Raw genomic sequence first — 21,157 nt, 5'->3', positions numbered from 1 at the left:
TAATACATTTCTGACATGAGCTAAGAGAGAAGAAATGAAACCTACTCCTTAAATTCAGAAGTATTCCTGCCTAGCATAGCTCCATGCAGATGCCTAGACCGAAAGATAACAGTTCTGGGATATGAGCATTAACAAAGTTATGCACAGTATTTAATAACAACTCTATTCAAGCTAGCTGCTGAATTTGTAAACATCTCCCTATCAAATCAAAGATCTGGACCAGCTTCCAAATTACCTGAATTCCTGCATGACTACAGAGGTAGAAATCAAACTCAGATGGATGTGTGATGGTGCTATCCACTGTAGTGCCTGCAGGCACATTGCCACTTTTCCCCACCTAACAACAACAAGAAAGGTATAATTAGTCATCAAAGTACCAAAATGAGCTCAGGTCATTTTTTTTCCTTTTATGTGTTAATTGGTAACAAGTTAGTAAACTGCTCTTAAGGAAGTCTTGAAAACCTGTTTAGTTCAAGATGTTGAATTTTCTATAACTTTCTTGGAGCCCAACTATTTCATCTTCAAGTCTTTTCTCAAACAGATATACTCTGCGGTTTCTCTAGGGAAGTCCAGACAAAGAATGATTTTCCCTGTGGCTTTGGGCTGCATTATCGCCAGCTATTTACATGCGACGCATTGGCATGTTCACAGAGGTGGGAGAAAAGGAAGACATTTATGTTGAATAAGCTTCCTGGGGGAGGGGAATACCTTTAAAAAATCAGTTGGAATCTAAAGATGAGAACCTAAATAGGTGATGGCATGGAAGAAGGGGATGTAGGCATGTTCAATTCAACAATTATTGCTTGAGCGCCAAAGCGCAAGGCTCTGCAGCAGAGAAACTGTCCTCCTGCCCTTCACGAACACTACAGATGATGAACTGCAAAGCAATGTAATAAGGGCATTATGGAGGCACCAGGAAAAGCTAGTGGGAGGACTTAGCCGAGCCATGTCTTAAGAATAAGTAGGAGTTGAAAAGGGTTGGGGGGGAATGAAAATGAGAAACATTCTAAATATCCCCTAAAGTCAGGAATGGATAAACAAACTGTGGCTCATCAATATTATGAAATGCTCCTCAGCACTTTAAAGAAACAAACTACTGACAGACACAATAACTTGGATGCATCTCAAATGTATTATACTAAGTAAGAGAAGCCAGGCCAAAGGCTATGAAATTCCGCTTACATGACATCGTGGAAAAAAACAAAACTATAAGGATAGACTACGTATCGATAGTTGTCAGGGGCTGCAGGTGAGGGAAAGGGTTGACTACAGAAGGGCATGAAAGAATTTGTGTGTGTGATGGAAGCATTCCATGTCTTTATTGAGATGGTTGTGACAGCACTATATGCATTTGTCAAAAACATGCAGAACAGTACACTAAAAAGGCTGAATTTCCCTGTATCTATATTATACCTTAATAAAAACAATGAAAAAAAGGGAGTGGGATGGATGTGGTAATTCTAGGGCTAAAAACACCCAAAGTATATGGGAAACAGAAGTGTAAGGGCATAGTGGAAAGATGAAATTAATATGTGTTTTGGCTACCTTGGGAAAACACTGAACACCATAGGACAGCACGTAATAGCCAAGGGGGGCTACAGGAAGATTTTTGAGCACTGGAGAGGTAAGATCAGATTTGTATTTTAAAAACCTAGCCCTCATAGCAGGTGGAGGATACATCTGTGAAGGAAGGATGGAGGCAGGGGACTGCTAGGAGCCTCCTGCAATGCAGAAGAGTTCTGCCTAGGGCAGAGGGAATACACAAGAGGAAGAATGGAGATGAGATTCCAGGGCAGAATGCAGAGGACTATTTGACCAACTGGATATGGTGGGACAGCAAAGAAGGAGAATAAAAAGCCAACTCTGAGTTTCTACTTTGGCTGATTTAACATACAGTGGTGCCAAATAACAGATGAAAAGGAAAATAGGGGGAGGACTAGGCTTTGGATGAGGATAAAACAATAAGTAGAAGGTTTAGACGTGTTTTGCTTGAAATGCCTGTGGTAGATTCTACTGCTGGTGCCAAATGCTCCCCTGCCACTCCCTGGGGGAGGATTATACATCCCCACCCAATTAACTCAGGAGTGGCCATGTGATCTGCTTGGACTAATAAAATGCGGCCTGAAATGTGTTACTTCTGGGCAGAAGCTTTAAGAGCCAGCATACGGCCTGTTGTGTTTTTTCCCCCTTTACTACAGTGACTGGCGATGCTCCAGTTAGAGGCTTCTCTGTCAGCCTAGGTTCTAAAGGGAGAACAGCAGGGTCACAGCTGCAGCATGGCTACACTGAATGTGTAATGTGAGCAAGAAATAAATCTTTACAAGCCACTAAGACTTTGGGGTTTTCTGTTACCACAGCACGGCCTAGCCTATCTTGATTGGTAAAAGGGCTACAGAGCATCTAGTAAATACGTCTGCAACTGAAAGTACAGATCAGGAACTGCACAGAAACATCTGTGGCTGCACATACCTATTTAGGAACACCTAAGTAAATAAGTAAATCCAGAATAGTGGGCAAGATGCAATAGAGTTGAAATTGAGATGAGCCAAAGAAAGCCTGATTATAGAGGATAGTAATCCTGGAAAGTCACATTGCTAAGGCCAGAGGAGGTGGTAGCTATAAGTGCTGCAAAGAGGCCAGTCGGGGAACCTGACAAGGTATTGCTCAATCAGACATGAGCAAGTCACTGAGAGAACAACTTCTGCCCCATCACTGGAACTGAAGTTAGGCTCCAGGGAACTGACAAAGTACAGACAGAAAGTCACTTTTCTTCTAAAAGTTTGGTCATGAAATGAAGGAAAGATAAGGTGGCTGGACTGAGGAAGCAAAGTGAAGGTACGTTTATCAGGACGACTGAGAAAGAGATGAGAAACTTTTAAGGGTGAGGAGGAGGCAGCAATAGAATGGGAAAAATGGAAATTTTGAGAAACAATGGCTAATTGATGCAGGGAGACTCTAGAGAAGGCAGAAATGATTAGAACAAAAGCATAAGTGGAGAAAAAGAGAGCACAGGTGGAGAGATTAGCCTCTGAGATGCAAAGGAGATAAGAAAACACAAGACTAAACTAAATTTGAAAGGAAGGAGAAGAAGTTGAAAAAATTCATGTTTTCTGGGGGGAAATAGAGGGTTGTTCTATTGTTGGCAGTATAACTTGCTGGCAATGAAAGCATCATGGATTGTTGGGGAGCTGAGAAGAGTATAGAGGTTTGGAACAGATGCTATGGGAGACAGGATTAATTAAAAAAAACTGCAGCACCATCAAAGGCCTGGCTTATATTTATTTTTATGAGTGTGTTATATTCCATTATTAGATAAGTGGCTTTTTTTCCTCAGTAATTGCTACCAGTCTGAGAGGAAAAGCAAAAGAAATGGGCAAGTGGACTGATCCAGAGTTGGAGATTGGTAAAAGGCATGCTTAGAGGATTATAGATTCTCTAAATTGGTCAGTGTCAGGGATACAAAGTAGACCAAGGACTGGGGCTGTCAATCTTAAAAGGTCAGGAGTGACACTGGATAGTAAAGAACCAAACAATGAGATAGTTTGTGGTTTCAGAAAGATAATCCAGGTCCTAAAGCTACATGGATAGCAAATTGACAGAGGGATGGAGAGGTGACAATGCAGTTAAGGAGGAGTTGGCAGGATATTTTCTGACCAGAGCCTGGGCAAAATTTCAGAGAATTTGTATTAGCAGAATCTAAGAAGTACTACTAAGTTAGAGTTTGGGCAGCTTAGAAGACAGCACTTTGAATCTGAGCTGGTTGGTTGGACCTGGAGCCCAATGACAAAACCTTAGCTTTCCAATGATCCAGAAAACAAAAATAACCAGCTCAGCCTTGGATTAGAGACAAAAACTAAGGGTGTGCTAGAAAATATTGGGAGTGACCTACAAGATTACAAGATTAGGCAACAGAAAGAACCGGTCTCCCTAAGGGTACACCAGGGAGGGCCTGGAAAAGATGAAGTCATGTCCTAGGAAATATCACAGAAGCAAAGTCACCCAATATTATGTACCTATAATTTACCTAGTTTTACACATAGATAACAGATTATAGATTATACCAAATGATTTTTATCAAGTTCTGGGAATTGTACCCCAAGATCAACATTCATTTATTAATTTAATCTTTACAACCCTGGGAGATAGGTATTTTATATTTACATCTTACAGTTCAGAGCATTATGGCTTAGAGAAGTTAAGTAACTTGCCAATAGTAAGTGTGACATCATAAACTTTCAAAGTATGTTCCCTAAGAACAGCCTGCACTGATGTAAAAAATCATTTGGAAGAGAAACTCTTCTTTATGCACTAGAACCATGCTTTAGGCACTGGGAACAAGAAGTAGCAAATGGCAATAAAGTCCAAGTAGATAAACCTTCCCTTTGGAAGTTGCCTGTATCACCAAGGAGCAACTGGCATGTTTTTGACCTCCTCTGCAAAAGCCCTAGAAACCAGCCATTTTTTTCAGACAAGAGAAATATGCAGTCTTGAAACCTGTATCATCCAAAATTGATCATCTAAGCTCAACTGGAGTTAGTATATTTATTAAATTATTATTAGCTACTTCTGCTTTCAGGGAAAAAAATCATATGTATATATACTCACACAAAACACATTCACTTGCAGATAATGAAGCTTATCCTATTATTTTCTTACCCTCTCTGTTTTATCTGCACAGAAGAGTCGTGTATGATGTCTTTTCTGCACCACAATGTAAGTTATTCCTGGCCGGTAATCTTCTTCCAAACTAATACATGCCTTTCGAATTGCTATTAGCTCTGGCCAAGCTACCTAGGATTTAGAAATGGAATGATGTTTAATTGAGAACTTGCCTGGTATCTTTCAGATCTGATTTCCCTAGAGTGGCAGATGGGAGGAAGCTCCCTCAGACACCTACAAGCTCCAAAGGGCAACTGCAGGATAATGAGAGCACCTGTTTCATTTGTCCCTCGGATACCCCTCCACGGTAATAGATGATCCGAGTGGGTTTGAAGCGTGTGGATTTGTAGAACTGGATCAGCAGCTCTCGAACCATGTTGGTAAGGTCCTGGATTACCTCCTGACTATAGAGGAGCTCCTGGGAGATCTCCTGGCGGGAGGTCTGCACCCGAACAGTGGCACAGTACCGGCTAGGGTGACCATCCATACTGCCCACAACAGCGGCAATGGAAGGCTTCTTCCCATCCCCTGCAGGAGGGTGCGTGACATCTGCTCCCAAGAAGATGACGGGCTGCTGGAACACCGAGGGCCTGCTCAGATTTAAGGAGACATTGACACTCAAACATACAGATGAAAATGTTTGTGTTCAGCAAGCTCAACTGATAACAATTGCAGCTATAATCTTAAAAGAGAAATAAGGATTTGTGCCAATTAGCAGAGAACTCTAAGACCCAGTGAGTACCTGTGTCACCCAGTACAATGAATCTGAACTGAAGAAGTCAACATGGTTTTTCTACAATAGTAGGATGGGAAGAACTAAAATAGAGGAAGACTCGCCCAAATTTAACAAACTCTACATGTAAAGGGAAAATGTTCCCAGAACAGGCTTGCTTGGGATCCTGGGATTTCTACAATGGATACAGAATTGTAGAATGTGCATGGAATTGGGACAAAAACCCCAAATTCTCCTGAAGATGTGAGACTCAGGGGAGAGAGCCAAATATATCTCCTTCCCTATTTTGCTTTTATCCATAGTACTTATCGCTTATACTACGTATTTTACTTATTTTGCTTAATCATTTTGTTTGTTGTCTACACACAGTAGAACATAAACTTCATGAGGGCAGGAATTTTGTTTTGTTTTGTTCACTGCTGTATCCCTAATGCCTAGGACACCACCTAGCTCACAGCTGGCATGCAATAAATATTTGTTGAAAGAATGAATTCATTTATTTGGCACTGATTCATCTAAGGAATGAAGGAGAAAAGTATCACGCAGGCTTCCCTCATAAATTCTCAAAGGTAGGATTTGGGCCTCAGTATTTATACTTAAAGTATAATATAGGAGGCATCCCAAATCTGAAAATCTCATGTAACAGGTACTAAAGATGTAATAAGTACTAAGGAATAGATACTTCTATTAGGACAAAGGCTCTTGTATTTCTCTATAGGTATCATCACACAACATGGGCCTGGCACAGAGCAGTAGGGCAGTGATGGAATATCTATAACATATACATACATAACATAACAACAGCTTACATACTTGATGTAGCAGCCACTGAGCTAAGCACTTTATGTGTATTACTTCATTTAGCCCTCACGACAGTTCTGTGCAGGTGGTACAGATATTATTTCAATTTTCCAGACTTAAAAAATAGCCACAAGAGGATAAGGAAACTTGCCCAGGATCACACAGCTAGGAAGTGGTAAAGCTAGAATCCAAACCCAGGAAGTCTGACACCAAAGTATGCACTCTAAGCCACTATGCTATTTTCTCAAATTTTTGGCTAAAATTAAATGACTTCACACTTTAGGTTAACTTCCCCATGGCCAGTATACCTCATCTACAGGAAGGATTTTGTTACCTACAAGTTTTAGTTAAAGATAAAAGTGAGAATTGTGACATGATTGTACAAGAATAAGACACTCATTTCACATTCTTCTCAAGTACAGCAATGACTAATACCATAATCCTAAATTTAACTTTTCAAATTACTTTCACATACAGAATTGCACTTAAAAACATTTTAGAGTTAACAAGTCAGATACTATCTCAACAGATAAGGAAACTACAAATTAATGTAAAGATTAACAACCCAATCTAAGAAATGGGCAAGGAACTGAACACACTCATCCCAAAAGAGTATGTCTAAATACCAGTAAACATATGAACATGTGCTCACCGTGATTAGTCACCAGGGGAATACAAATTAAAATTGTAATGAGATTTAAAATGGCTAAAATTAAAAGGACCGATACTATCAAGTGTTAAGGAGAATATGGAGCAACTAGAACACTCAGTGGAAATTGTAAATGGGTACAACCACTTTGGAAAACAATTTAACAGCACCTATCAATGCTAAATATATGTATACTTTAATTTAGCAATTTCACTTTTGGATATATACACAAGAGAAAGCATACTAAGTTCTCTAAAAATGTAGAAGAACTGTATAATGAATATATAAGAATCTCCATCAATGGTAGAATAGATTAAATGTTTGTGGTATATTTATATAATGAAATAGTATGCAACAATGAAAAAGAATAAACTACTTAATACAGTAACTTGAATGAATCTCAGATTCAGAATACAGACCAAAAGAAGACAGACACAATATATTATGCACTGTGTGGTTCCATTTATATGAAGCTCAAAAACAGGCAAAACTAATATATGGTGATAGAAGCCAGAATAGTGGTTACCTTGGGGGGTTATCTATTAGGAGGGGCCACAAGGAAGCCTGGTGAAGTGCTGGAAATGCTCTGTATCTTAACCTGGGGGGTGGTTACATGAGTGTATACATATATAAGAAAAAGTAATCAAAACACATATTTGAGATTTGTATGCTTTACTGTAAGTTACATTAGAGCTTAATAAAAAAGTGGGAAAAACAAGTTCAGAATCTTACCTTTGATGAGGTACAAGCACATTGTTAATTCCTCCAAGCTTTGCATTTATCTTCAGGCAAAGGTTGGAAAGGGTTTGGGGTGAGGTCTTCACAACATTTTTTACCTGGACACACTGTGTGGCCATACCCAGGAGGGTATCTCCAACACGTTTCACCTCCGCTACAAAAATAAGTTAATTAATTATTTTTGAATTATTTAAATATTCTCCTAATTACTATGAGTAGAGGAAAAAACTCCACACATTAGCATTTCAGAGTGCCTACTATGCACTGTACACTATGCTAGATGTTTTTCATTTGTGGTCCTTTCACCTGCAAAATCCCCAGGGCAACTTCTTTTTCAGTTTGGATAGGCCCTCTCCCTCCCCTTTTCTTCCCTCCTGCAGGCCTTGAAGCTCCCTCACTTCCTTTATTTGGAAATGCTGCCTGCCTCCACTCATTCAGTCCCTTAAGGCTACTTTTCCCACAGGACTGGGCTGGCAAAAGAATCAGTCTCCCCAGCTGCTCCCTCTCAGCAGACTTGTCAACCCATTGAATTTTCAGTTTTTGTCTTCCCTTTTTCTTCTCTAAACACTAGAGAGAAACAGAAGGTAACAAAAGATACAAATATAGAGAAGGTTGAAGACATGCAGCTGGTCTGTAGTTCCCAAATCCCTTACTTAAGTGATAGCCAAACAAACTTTGTATCATGGTTCTTATAATAGTTACAAACTACACACCTCCTTTTCTGGAAGTGGTAGCCTCCTTCACTCTTCCCTACTCTCATATTCCTAAGTGCTTTTCAGGAAACACTCCAGTTCTTCCTGTTTTGGGGACTATGGTAAAATTGCACTGTATGCCCCAGCCCTCATTCCCACTCCCCTCACAGAAGTTGGGAGAGGCCATGTGGCTGGCTGTGGCAGCTGGTGTTGCGATGTTAAGAATTTTTCAGAGTTTTCTTTTCTCTATGCTATGGAGCTAGCAACATTTCAAATAGAGACTGCTCTGCCAATCTGCATCCCAGAGTGAAAATAATAGGATGACATGGAGCAGAGGCCTCAGTCTACCTTCAATGGACATACAGCAGGAGCAAAAAATAAACCTTTGTTGCTCTGAGCCACTGAGATGCTGGGGTTGTTTGTGCCTACAGCATAATCTTGCTTATCTCGACTGTTACACCTACTCCTTGAAATCATCCCTCATTCAACATTAAAGGGGCCCATACCATATACTGGTGTCTTCCCAGGCAAGATAACCACTATTAGCTGTAGGCCCACGTATGTCATTTTCAGATGTTTAAACATGGGCTCCACGCTGTCTGCACCTTGGGCATACTTGCAGAAACATGGTTGACCTTGGATGGGCATTCCTGCATCCTTAGAGATTTTACGGAGCTGGTCAGTGAAACTCCTGTAGAAATAGAACCAGTGGCACAATGCTTTCATTTCAGAGTATATTCTTAGCGTTTATTTCCCTCTAAGTCACTTCTTTCAGTTATGCAAATTCCTAGCCCAAATTAGAAACAAAACAAATAAACAATAAAAAATCTTTAATTGCCAAAAATCGACTGCCAATGGTATCACTGAATTATAATGCCCAAGAATCTATGTTATCAAGCCATCAGATGCCCATTTTGAATTTTTAAATAATTATGCCTCTGCTGGGCCCCAGGGAACAGAATAACATTCCTGTTCAAATAGTTTTTTAAACTGTCAAGTCAGTAGTTCCAGACTGAAGAAAAGCAAAGTCAAAACTTCAGGTATTTTTGTAGGCCTGACACAAGAATAGTTGGGTAAGCTTGTTTTCAACTGAGAACTTGAAAACGCAAAATAAGTGTATTTAGGATTACATTTAAACTTCTAACAGACTCAATTCAATAGCGATGTCAAAAGAAATTATCACTTTAAAATAAAGCAAAATTCATTGTGAAGTTTAAAATTTTAGATTTGAGAAGTTACTTTAATCTACGTGGGAAGCATTCAGAATAATTTCTTTTGTGCATTTGCCAATATTTTGTAGGATTCCTTTCTTTCACCCCAGTTCTCTTTTCCTGCTTATTTTTCCCACCCTTCTCACTAACTTCCTTTGTATAGATAGCTGCACCTGTAAGGCATGAACCAATGATCTCAGTCAGTGACCCTGCAGTAAAACAAGCTCACTAGTAAATTATAATAATTAAAAATGAACTAGCTTTTATCTTAGCTGGAAAGATACAATTAATACCAAAAGAAGCTTCACTGAGAACTCAAGCATTTGCCAACCAGCGCTGCTTCAGCCTTGTTAGTCACAGATTTCTGCTCTAAACGTAAGGAAGCTGAGTCAGATTCTTAATGTAATTCCCAAGTTTGCAATTTACTGTAATACAAAGTCTTTTTCCTATAGCCAGATGGTGCCACTCTAGGAATCTGGGATTTAGTGCCTGTGCATACCGCACATTCACATAAGGATGGTATTTTCATATCTGGAAGGGATATTACTAAGCTGAAAATATGAAGATACTCACTTTAGTAAATCTTCCCTACATTGTTTCTGAGGCGCAAAACAAGCAACTGCCCAAACTTTAATTTCAATGCCAGCATAAAACTGCTTTCCTCGCATGTCCCAGACACCCTGGTTGGGTGTGGCTACTGTTTTATTCTTTAAAAAAAAAAAAAGAAAGAAAGAAAGAAAAGAAACAAAAGAAAAGAGAAAAGACATTACAATCTAAGGCCATTTTAATATTGATGAGGGGATTAAACAAAACTCTACTTGGTATTAGCTAAGACAAAGAGCAGTAATGAGCAAAACTATGGGCCAGTTCGGTGTGGTGTAGTGGAAAACCCTGGATTAGTCTCTGTCTGATTGGTCGTTGGAATAAGCTTGCTGAACAAAACGCAGGGCTTACCCGGCCTCCGTACTGCAGCATTGGTGCTGGAAGTACCCGCCCTGTGAGCTCTGTCATTTCGTTGTGGACAACAATACCAAATTCTTTAAGATATGGATCAGGTCCACCCACCATGCTGTTACTCTTCACCTAAAGAACAGGAAAGCCTACATATATGAAAACCAGAATAACTGTGTCCCATCAAGAGTTTTCTGTTATTTGGTTTTTTCATCTTAAAGCTAGCTTATCTTAAAGACCATGCTTTACTGACCAGTCTACTGATTTCTTCCTGTCTGTCAGGAGCGGATCTTGCAGTGGCTTTGATCATCGTGGAAGTCTGATTGTCTGTGAGCTTCTTTATGCACCGCTGTCCTGCCACTATGTTACAGACCTTCCAAGAGGCAAACAGAAATCAGTTCGTGTGATGGGTTTCTGTATCTTAAGCCTTTGCCAGACTGTATCTTACATCTTCCATTTAAAAAAAATAATAAAGAAAATTCCTTTATATAGTGAAGTTATATGCCCAAAATATCTTAGAAATTAATACTAAATTCTACTACTAGCTTAGACCCCTCAGTTCTTTTCTTCCTAAATTCATTCAAGAGATCAGTAGATTTGGCAAAACAAAATTGAGTTTAGCTTACCTCAAGTGGCAGGTATGTATGTTTTTGTTCTTGTCCCACCTGGAGACAGGGAAGATGGGGGTATTTCAGCTGTAGACTATACTTTTGCTTAAAATATTGAGCTACTGTACATTCCATGGCTTGACCATTTTCTAGCTGTAAAGGAAAACTATGGGAGAGAATGCCTTTTTAGACATTTCTTCAAGTTTTTTCAATTTAGCAAGCAAATAAACAAATGCCTACTAACATTTTCTACCTTAATCAGTCACTTGAAAACATAGGTCAGAGGGTGGGGGGTGAAAAAAAGAAAAACATAGGTCAATGTTTATTTGACCATTTTCACTCAAGTCATTTTAGTGTTTAATCAGATAACAATTTCTGTTGGCATTTTCCAAGTTTACTGAAGCTGGACAAGAAAACATTAAATTAAAATTTAATTAAGAATTTAAAACAAGAAGAAGCTTTAATTTAATATTAAATTAAAATTTAATTAAGAATTTAAAACAAGAAGAAGCTGCAGAGCCAGACAAGACATAGACTCACTAGAAGCTAGTTAACACCTACAGATACAAATACTGATACAGATACATAGACTCAGTGGAGGCTAGTTAACACCCACAGATACAAATACATTCTCCTGTTGGCTTCTTATAGATAATTAAATCCAAACAAGGAGCCAGGGTCATCCACACAGGAGTTTTATTTGCTTAAGAGAACTTTTGTAAAACGAGTGTAACACAGCTATTGGGGCCACATTTTCAGATTCTCAAACCAGGATAAATACATGTAGATTTAGAGGCAACAAGACCATATACATGAAACTGAGACTGTGCCAGGATATGTGGTATGAACTGGAGGGGCATGATTTCTTTTTTTGGCTCTTCCAGTGGGCAAATTATCTCAAACATCTGGCACAATAATAAGAATCCTGCCACTGCAACAACATGGATGGATCTAGAGGGTATTATGCTCAGTGAAATAAGCCAGGTGGAGAAAGACAAATACCAGTGATTTCACTCATTTGTGGAGTATAAAAACAAAGCAAAACCAGAAGGAACAAAATAGCAGTAGACCCATAGACACAGAAAAGGGACTTGTGGTTATCAAAGGGGAGAGGTTAGGGAGGGTGTTTGGGGAGGGAGAAGGAGATTAAGAGGCACTACAATTCACAATCACAATATAGGTAGTTCATGGAGACATTAGCATAGCATGGAGAATACAATTAATGAGCTCTATAACATCTTTCTACATAGAGAGACAGTGACCAGAATGGAGAAGGTGAAGACTTAATAATATGGGTAATTGTTGATCCACTGTGTTGCATATGTGAAACCATCATAAGATTGTATATCACTAGCCACGGCAATCAGACAACACAAAGAAATAAAAGATATCCAGATTGGCAAGGAAGAAGTTAAACTGTCACTGTTTGCAGAAGACATGATATTGTACACAAAAAACCCTACAGAATCCACTCTAAAACTACAAGAACTAATATCTGAATTCAGCAAAATAGCAGGATACAAAATTAATACACAGAAATCTGTTGCATTCCTATACACTAACGATGAACTAGCAGAAAGAGAAATCAGGAAAACAATTCCATTCACAACTGCATCAAAAAGAATAAAATACCTAGGAATAAACCTAACCAAGGAAGTGAAAGGCCTGTACTCTGAAAACTATAAGACACTCATGAGATAAAATAAAGAGGACACTAATAAATGGAAATTCATCCCATGCTCCTGGATAGGCAGAATTAATATTGTCAAAATGGCCATCCTGCTTAAAGCAATCTACAGATTCAATGCAATCCCTATCAAAAAACCAACAGCATTCTTCAGTGAACTAGAGCAAATAGTTCTAAAATTCATATGGAACCACAAAAGATCCCAAAGAGCCAAAGCAATCCTGAGAAGGAAGAATAAAGCAGGGAGGATTACACTCCCCGAGTTCAAGCTCTACTACAAAGCCACAGTAATCAAAACAATTTGGTACTGGCACAAGAACAGACCCATAGACCAATGGAACAGACTAGAGAGCCCAGATATAAACCCAAGCATATATGGTCAATTAATAAATGATAAAGGAGCCATGGACATATAATGGAGAAATGACAGCCTCTTCAACAGCTGGTGTTGGCAAATCCGGACAGCTACAAGCAAGAGAATGAAACTGGATTATTGTCTATCCCTATACAAAAATAAACTCAAAATGGATCAAAGACCTGAATGCAAGTCATGAAACCATAAAACTCTTAGAAGACAACATAGGCAAAAATCTCCTGAATATAAATATGAGCACCTTTTTTCTGAATGCATCTCCTCGAGCAAGGGAAACAAAAGCAAAAATGAACACATGGGACTACATTAAACTAAAAAGCTTCTGTACAGCAAAGGACACCATCAGCAGAACAAAAAGGCATCCTACAGTACAGGAGAATATATTTGTAAATGACATATCTGACAAGGGGTAAACATCCAAAATATATAAAGAACTCAGACACCTCAACACCCAAAAAGCAAACAACCCAGTTAAAAACTGGGCAAAGGATATGAACAGACAATTCTCCAATGAAGAAATGCAGATGGCCAACAGATGCATGAAAAGATGCTCCACATCACTAATTATCAGGGAAATGCAAATAAAACCACAATGAGATATCACCTCATACCAGTTAGGATGGCCAGCATCGAAAAGACTAAGAACAACAAATGCTGGCGGAGAAAGGGGAACCCTCCTACACTGCTGTTGGGAATGTAAGCTAGTTCAACCATTGTGGAAAGCAATATGGAGGTTTCTCAAAAAACTAAAAATAGAAATATCATTTGGCCTGGGAATTCCACTCCTAAGAATTTACCCAAAGAATATAATTTCTCAGATTCAAAAAGACATATGCACCCCTATGTTTACTGCAGCACTATTTATAATAGCCAAGATCATGGAAGCAACCCAAGTGTCCAACAGTAGATGAATGGATAAAGAAGATGTATATTTACACAATGGCATACTATTCAGCCATAAGAAAGAAACAAATCCTACCATTTGCAACAACATGGATGGAGCTGGAGGATATTATGCTCAGTGAAATAAGCCAGGAGGAGAAAGATAAGTACCAAATGATTTCCCTCATTTGTGGAGCATAACAATGACGCAAAACTGAAGGAACAAAACAGCAGCAGACTCACAAACTCCAAGAAGGGACTAGTGCTTACCAAAGGGGAGGGGTGTGGGAGGGCGAGTGTGGAAGGAGGGAGAAGGGATCGAGGGGCATTATGTTTAGTACACAAGGTGTGTGTGGGGTCACGGGGAAGACAATGTAGCTCAGAGAAGACAAGTAGGGACTCTGTGGCATCTTACTACACTGATGGACAGTGACTGCAATGGGGTATGGGGGGGACTCAATAATAAGGGTGAATGTAATAACCACACTGTTTTTCTTGTGAAACCTTCATAAGAGTGTATATCAGTGATACCTTAATAAAAAAAAAAGAAGGTGCAGACCTCTACATTATGTTTTCGATTTCACTATGGCCTAATCTAATCTAATAGACTGTGAGACACACTGCATACTGACACGTGGGACACTTCAAGTTAGAGTTAAGCCTTAATAACAATCATCCATGGCATACAGACAGGACTGGCTAGGAAAAGCTGCATCCTTCCTGCACCCAGAGGTGCTGGAAAAAGAATTCAACAGTGCTACCTCTGTTGGCCATTGGTATATCATACGGTGCCATGGCCCCCAACACAGGCTGAGACAGAGAAAATGGCCGGGCAGGTCAATGAAAAATAAAGAGGTGAGCTATGCATGAAGTATGCCCAGGAAATAAAGACTGGGTAGTCCTTCCATAGAGAGTGGTCCGGAATGCATTTGCTGTAGGACTTATCATTTATTTATGGTATAAATCTACAACTACATATTGCTTTAATTGTTGGGAATTGCTTTTCAAATTGGCAATAAATCCTTTTATTAAAAATAAAATTAAAAAATGAAAGTGCATGTTCAATAAAACAAAAATCAAGTAAAAAAAAGATTGTATATCAATGATACTTTAATAATAATAAATAAATCTATGTGCTTTTAATTTTCATGCAAAGATTATATAGGTCTGTAAGCATAATTATTTTTATAGGGTTATGTGAAGTAATTAAGTAACAAAAAAGACACAGTTCTTCTTGAAAAATAAATGCTACAATTCTCATTAAGGACTTCATAAGGTTTTGGTAACATTTTTTTCCCTATAGAATGAAGTCAAAATGGTATAATATGAAGAACACATGGAATATCACTTTACAGTTCTTAAGAAAGTAATGTAATGTGTAGATGAGGTCATACTGAAGAATTTATTCAAATCAGATTGAATTAATAAACCACATTCATCCAGAGGTCACCCAAAAACTTCAACTATTTAGAACAAAGCCCTCCAGGTGCTTCTGATGTGCATTAAGGTTTAAAAATTGAGAACCATGAGTCTAAAACAAAGTCAGATTACAACAAAAGCAAACAAATAAACCAAAGACTTCTAATCAAAATAATAAAACACTTTATATATTAAGTTCATGCTTTTAGAAGAGTCCATATTTGTTTGTGTCAGATATGAGTTTCAAGATCTTGAATACAAGAATAAAATATATAGTAATTTAAAAAGCACTTTCATATACATTTTCTCATTAGGCAAAGTTCACAGTGGATTAGAAGTTGGGTGATAAGAAAAATGAGAAGTAGAAATGGGGAAGTGGAAATGAGTGCTCTGTGGGAGGCACGTGACACACACTGGCAGCTGGAAGAAGTGGCAGCTAGCTATAAAAGGAGGGAGAAAAATCCAAACAAAACACAAATAGTATCTTCTTGTGACAGCCTTATATGAGTAATAGGCTTTAACAGACCCTTCCAGCCATGCACTGAGAATTATAATAGCATAATAAATGATGCTTATAATGATGACTCTTCATCATTATATAAAAGCTGATCTCTGTTTCAGTATACTCTGTTGAAGAGGTGAAATGAATCAAAGGCAAAAAATAATTTTTATAAATACCTCTGTCAAAAGTATTTAAAGTATTTTTAAAAGCTCTGGTACTTAAAAGTGAAGATCTCAGTTGTTTTTAAAATATAATGTAGGACACAAATTTCTCAAAAGATTCTATTAAAATGGAGATCCAGCAATATATGGAAATAAATGACAACAACAACACAAAGCCCCAACTTCTGTGGGATGCAGCAAAAGCAGTCTTAAGAGGAAAGTATACAGCAATCCAGGCATATTCAAAGAAGGAAGAACATACCCAAATGAATAGTCTAATGTCACAATTATCAAAACTGGAAAAAGAAGAACAAATGAGGCCTAAAGTCAGCAGAAGGAGGGACATAATAAAGATCAGAGAAGAAATAAACAAAATTGAGAAGAATAAAACAAAAGAAAAAATCAATGAAACCAAGAGCTGGTTCTTTGAGAAAATAAACAAAATAGATAAGCCTCTAGCCAGACTTATTAAGAGAAAAAGAGAATCAACACACATCAACAGAATCAGAAATGAGAAAGGAAAAATCACGACGGACTCAACAGAAATACAAAGAATTATTAGAGACTACTATGAAAACCTATATGCTAAGAAGCTGGAAAACCTAGAAGAAATGGACAACTTCCTAGAAAAATACAACCTTCCAAGACTGACCAAGGAAGAAACACAAAATCTAAACAAACAATTACCAGCAAAGAAATTGAAGTGGTGATCAAAAAACTACCCAAGAAAAAAACCCCCAGGCCAGATGGATTTACCTCGTAATTTTATCAGACATACAGAGAAGATATAATACCCATTCTCCTTAAAGTTTTCAAAAAAATAGAAGAGGAGGGAATACTCCCAAACTCTATGAAGCCAACATCACCCTAATACCAAAACCAGGCAAAGACCCCACCAAAAAAGAAAATTACAGACCAATATCCCTGATGAACGTAGATGCAAAAATACTCAATAAAATATTAGCAAACGGAATTAAAAAAAAAAAGATTCTAGTAGCTTCCTCTGTTACCAGAAATGTAATGGTATCATTTCAGATGCGGTTAACATACGTTTGATGACTGGCCGGCCGTCTAGTCACATTACAAACTCGATATTTTCGTTTCATCTGTCCACAGTGCGTGACCTCAACTTTAAGACCTGAAGTTAAACAAAAGTTAAGACACCAGTATTAATTAAAATCGTAGTGGCAAAAACAGGTTTGAATGTTGCCTTCAGAAAGGCATGCCATTGCACAGGACAAAAGTTGCAAGGATGTGGGAATAATTTTATCATGTACAGGTAAAAAGTCTCAGCTAAGCAGAAAAAATTAGAACCTTAAGTGACTTAAGATGTGCAACCTACTTTAATTGATTAGTTCACTCAATAAATATCTACTAAACATCAACTGTGTTTTGGAACATATTATCAAGTCTGGAGACAGCCCTAATGGAGCTTATATTCTAGTGAGAGAAGACAGCTAATACAAGTAAAGAAAAAAAGAAATTCCAAGAGGAGAATAAATGAACTTGTGTTCTTTTATTTAAATGGAAGTCTTTAAGTGGATAAGGGTAATGGTTACTGAGTGCCTAATATGTGCCAGGTACTATGCTAGAAGCTTTATAGATCTAATTGTATTTAATTCTCACAACAACTTTACAAGATACACATTATTATCTTTACTTCAGAGATGTATAAACTAAGTCTCACAGAAGTAAAGTAAATAATTTGCTCATAGTCCCACTGATGGAACTGGCTGGTGGGGAAGGAAGCCCAGCTGTCTGACTCTGAGGTGGTGCTCCTTGCACCATGCCGAGTTGCATCTCCTAGACTACAGCAGTGCAAATACGTACCTCTGATTTCTTTGGTAAATTTCACACGCTGGGAGTCTGTTAGAGGTTTAGTCTGTTCATTGATGTTCTGTATGTCTAACACTTCACACATGAACTCAATGATAGGCTGAGCCCGGTAGAAAGCAGTTGCAGACACTAACACATAGAGACGAAAAATACTTAGCTTCAGGGAAAGGGAAAGGATCAAAAAAACAAAAACAAAAAAACCCAAAACCAGCCAAAAGAGTAAAGGGTAAAGAGAGTTCCATCCTACCATCAATGTTGAGCATCATATTCCACACAGCAGGTCTCACGGACTGATGAAAGCCAAACCAGACCTCTCTGCCCCCTCCCAGAGGGTGGTAGTAACCTTCAGGAGGTGAGAAAAAGGAACGGCCCACAGGTGTATACCTGAAGAAATAAGAGTTTGCATGTTTCACAATATAGACTTGAAAGGTCTTTCATTTCACTCTTTGTAAACTGAAGCCAAATTCGAACTATGACTTAGGCAGAAATCTTTCAATGGCTCCGATGCAACCTGCCAAAATAAAAAAAGCCTGACATTTGTGGGACAGAATTCAAACTAAGGTACTAACCTCATCGAGGGAAGGTGTCGTGTGATAACATCAAGTGCTTGTACTGAATCATCTGGAACTTCATTCAAGTGCCCTGCCAAAGCTTCTAAAAGCAACTGAAGACTCACAACTGATACCCACTGAACAGACACTTTAAAGGTTTGGTCTTTACCCTCACCTGGAAGGGTCACTTCCATATCAACCTAAAGAAAAATATACATGCATACATATTTAAAAAGGCGGAGGAAAGATCCCAGGAATATTCAATATAAGGATATTTATTTTAACATTGTCCATAATTGCCAAACATTGCAAATAACTTAAGTGTCCATCAACAGGGGTGTAATTTAATATTGAATATTAGGCAATATTTTACAAATAAGGTGGATGCTATAACATGGATGAACCTTGAAAACATTATGCTGAGTGAACTCAGCCAGTCACAAAATGACAAATATTGTATGATTCCACTTACATGAGGTACCTAGGATAGTCAAATTCATAAAGATAAAAAGTAGAATAGTGGTAACCAGGAACTGGCTTGGGGGCTTGGGAGGGGGGATAAAGAGTTAATAGGTATAGAGTTTCAGTTTGGGATGATGAAAAGTTCTGGACATGGATAGTGGTCATGATTGTACAATAACGTGAATATATGCCATTGCAATGTACACTTAAAAATGTTAAAATAGTACATTTTATGTTATGTATACTTTACCACATAAAAAGATTTTGATTAAAAAAAATAATGAGGTAGATTTAAATGTACAGAAATGGAGAAATCTCTCGGACATCTTGTTAAATGAAAAACAAATCATAAAATGATATGCAAACAAGAATATATATAAACATATGCATAAATAGCTAATGCACATCATAAAAATGCCTGAAAAGGATATATAACCAAACTATTACAGTCCTTTCCTCTAAAAAGGAAAATGGGATTGAGGGGTGCAGACAGGCGGGGAGGCAGGAAAGCACAGCATTTCTAGATTATCTGAGTAAGTTCATAGAGAGTATATATTTACATACTGCTTTTCTAATTTTAAAAATAAATGTTTTTAAAAGTTGTTGTAGTGTTGTGAATACTTTCATAAGTGGATGTTAGATACTGGTCTATAATTTATAAAAACACCATTGTTCAGGTTCATGTAGCACTTGAACAATGTGAAAAATCTGGAGCATATGTATAGATGACATAATCAACCTAAATTCAAATGCTCAGCTCATCTTCCATTATCAATTAACTAAGGGACATGAGAATACGGACAGTATAACAAATCTATCATCACCATGAGAAACAATTCTAAGAACTGAATTGTCATTAGAAAGGGAAACATTTTTATTGTGTGTAATTACTACTAAATAATCTAACTCTAATATGTCTTTCTTGCTCTTAATACTTACCCTATCCCGTCCAATTGGCAGTGGGTGTGCTGTATACATGTTTCTTTTGCCGTCATAGCCAGGCTGCCGATCACCAAATATTTGCATCTTGAAGTGCCGCACCATTGTATCTACTACCTCTCTTAACAGTAATGGAGATAGTGGCAATTAGCTTCGAGAAATGGTGAATTGTAAGGAAACGATTACCCTACCTCAATCTCTAAATTCAGTTCAAAACTACTTGGAAAAACTAAGATCTAATAGCTAAAGTTACAATTGTTTCAAGTAATTTAAAAAAGTTAACTAAAGAAAGGTAGTAACAGGTGAACAAATGCAACGATAAGCTGATAACAAAAGGGGGATAAAGGGAGAGCATAAAATTCATGGCATTCATTCAAACTCCTGCTTTTCAAAATCCCCTCCTATGATAAACATAGCCTTATAAAGATAACCTATGTTAGGTATCTAGACTTGGCGTGGACATCCATAATTGAAGGATGATACATTTGCTATCAAATTAACACCTTTATTTAAGTTGGCTTTGGAAAAGAGTGGGCAGAAATTCAGAAATCTGAGGTTCAATAAATATAAGATGCATCATACTCAAAGGAATAATTCAATTCCTTCGCCAAATACTGGTGATGAATTACCCTACATACTGTCTTGTTTTATTCCAAAGTGCTTTCACAACATTCCCCTCTCACTTTCCATGTGATCTCACACAGTCTCATGGCTTTACCACCAGTATACTGATGATCCTCAAATGTATGTCTCCAGCCTGGACCTCCCCTCTGAATCCTACCTCATGTATTCAACTTCCTGCTCAACATCTCCACTAGGATGTCTAATAGACATCTCAACCTCAACACGTCCAAAATGGGTCTCCTGATGCACCGGCCCTGTTGGCTTTTCCCACAGTTTTCTCCATCCTGATTAATGGACAGAAACCCTGGAATCAATCAAGACTTATTTCTTTGTCTCATACCCCATGTCCAATCCATCAGCAAATCTTATTGACACTAACTTCAGAATGTGGAATCTGACTCACCTTATTCCTATCACTTTTATCACCCAAGTCCAAGCCACCAACACTTTTCACTCTTACAACTGATTTTCATGTTTTTTGTTCTTACCTGCTAAGGTTCATTTTCAACACAGCAGCCAGAGGGATCCATTAAAAATTTAAGTTAGTCACATCACACATCTACTCAAAACCTGTCTAATCATAGTAAATGCTTAAGTCTTATGACTGCCTACAAGACTGCATGATAGGTCCCTCTGCCATTTCCCTAAACCTCATCGTCCATCACTTACTCCAGCAATA

At 38.1% G+C, this 21,157-nt stretch overlaps 1 protein-coding gene across 3 annotated transcripts in view; it reads right to left on the bottom strand.

Moving 5' to 3' along the window:
* The window catches only part of AGO4 (argonaute RISC component 4), a 34,181-nt gene that overhangs the window by 6,120 nt on the left and 6,904 nt on the right, over nt 1-21,157 (bottom strand). Inside the window, exons 3-16 of one of the 3 annotated variants that reach the window (XM_037021280.2) lie at nt 19,855-19,975; nt 18,472-18,653; nt 18,150-18,286; nt 17,897-18,031; nt 17,117-17,204; nt 11,061-11,208; nt 10,688-10,807; nt 10,438-10,566; nt 10,057-10,190; nt 8,779-8,963; nt 7,575-7,734; nt 4,934-5,249; nt 4,657-4,791; nt 236-337 (exon numbers count right to left, since the gene is read on the bottom strand). In XM_037021280.2, the coding sequence (XP_036877175.1) occupies nt 236-337; nt 4,657-4,791; nt 4,934-5,249; nt 7,575-7,734; nt 8,779-8,963; nt 10,057-10,190; nt 10,438-10,566; nt 10,688-10,807; nt 11,061-11,208; nt 17,117-17,204; nt 17,897-18,031; nt 18,150-18,286; nt 18,472-18,653; nt 19,855-19,975 (2,092 nt within the window). The remainder of the gene's footprint in view (nt 1-235; nt 338-4,656; nt 4,792-4,933; nt 5,250-7,574; nt 7,735-8,778; nt 8,964-10,056; nt 10,191-10,437; nt 10,567-10,687; nt 10,808-11,060; nt 11,209-17,116; nt 17,205-17,896; nt 18,032-18,149; nt 18,287-18,471; nt 18,654-19,854; nt 19,976-21,157) is intronic. The other 2 variants (XM_037021281.2, XM_037021282.2) reach the window with 2 other exon arrangements.

This window comes from Manis javanica, chromosome 4 (genome assembly GCF_040802235.1).
Source record: "Manis javanica isolate MJ-LG chromosome 4, MJ_LKY, whole genome shotgun sequence".
Taxonomy (NCBI): Eukaryota; Metazoa; Chordata; class Mammalia; order Pholidota; family Manidae; genus Manis; species Manis javanica.
This window is presented reverse-complemented; position numbering and strand designations above follow the sequence as displayed.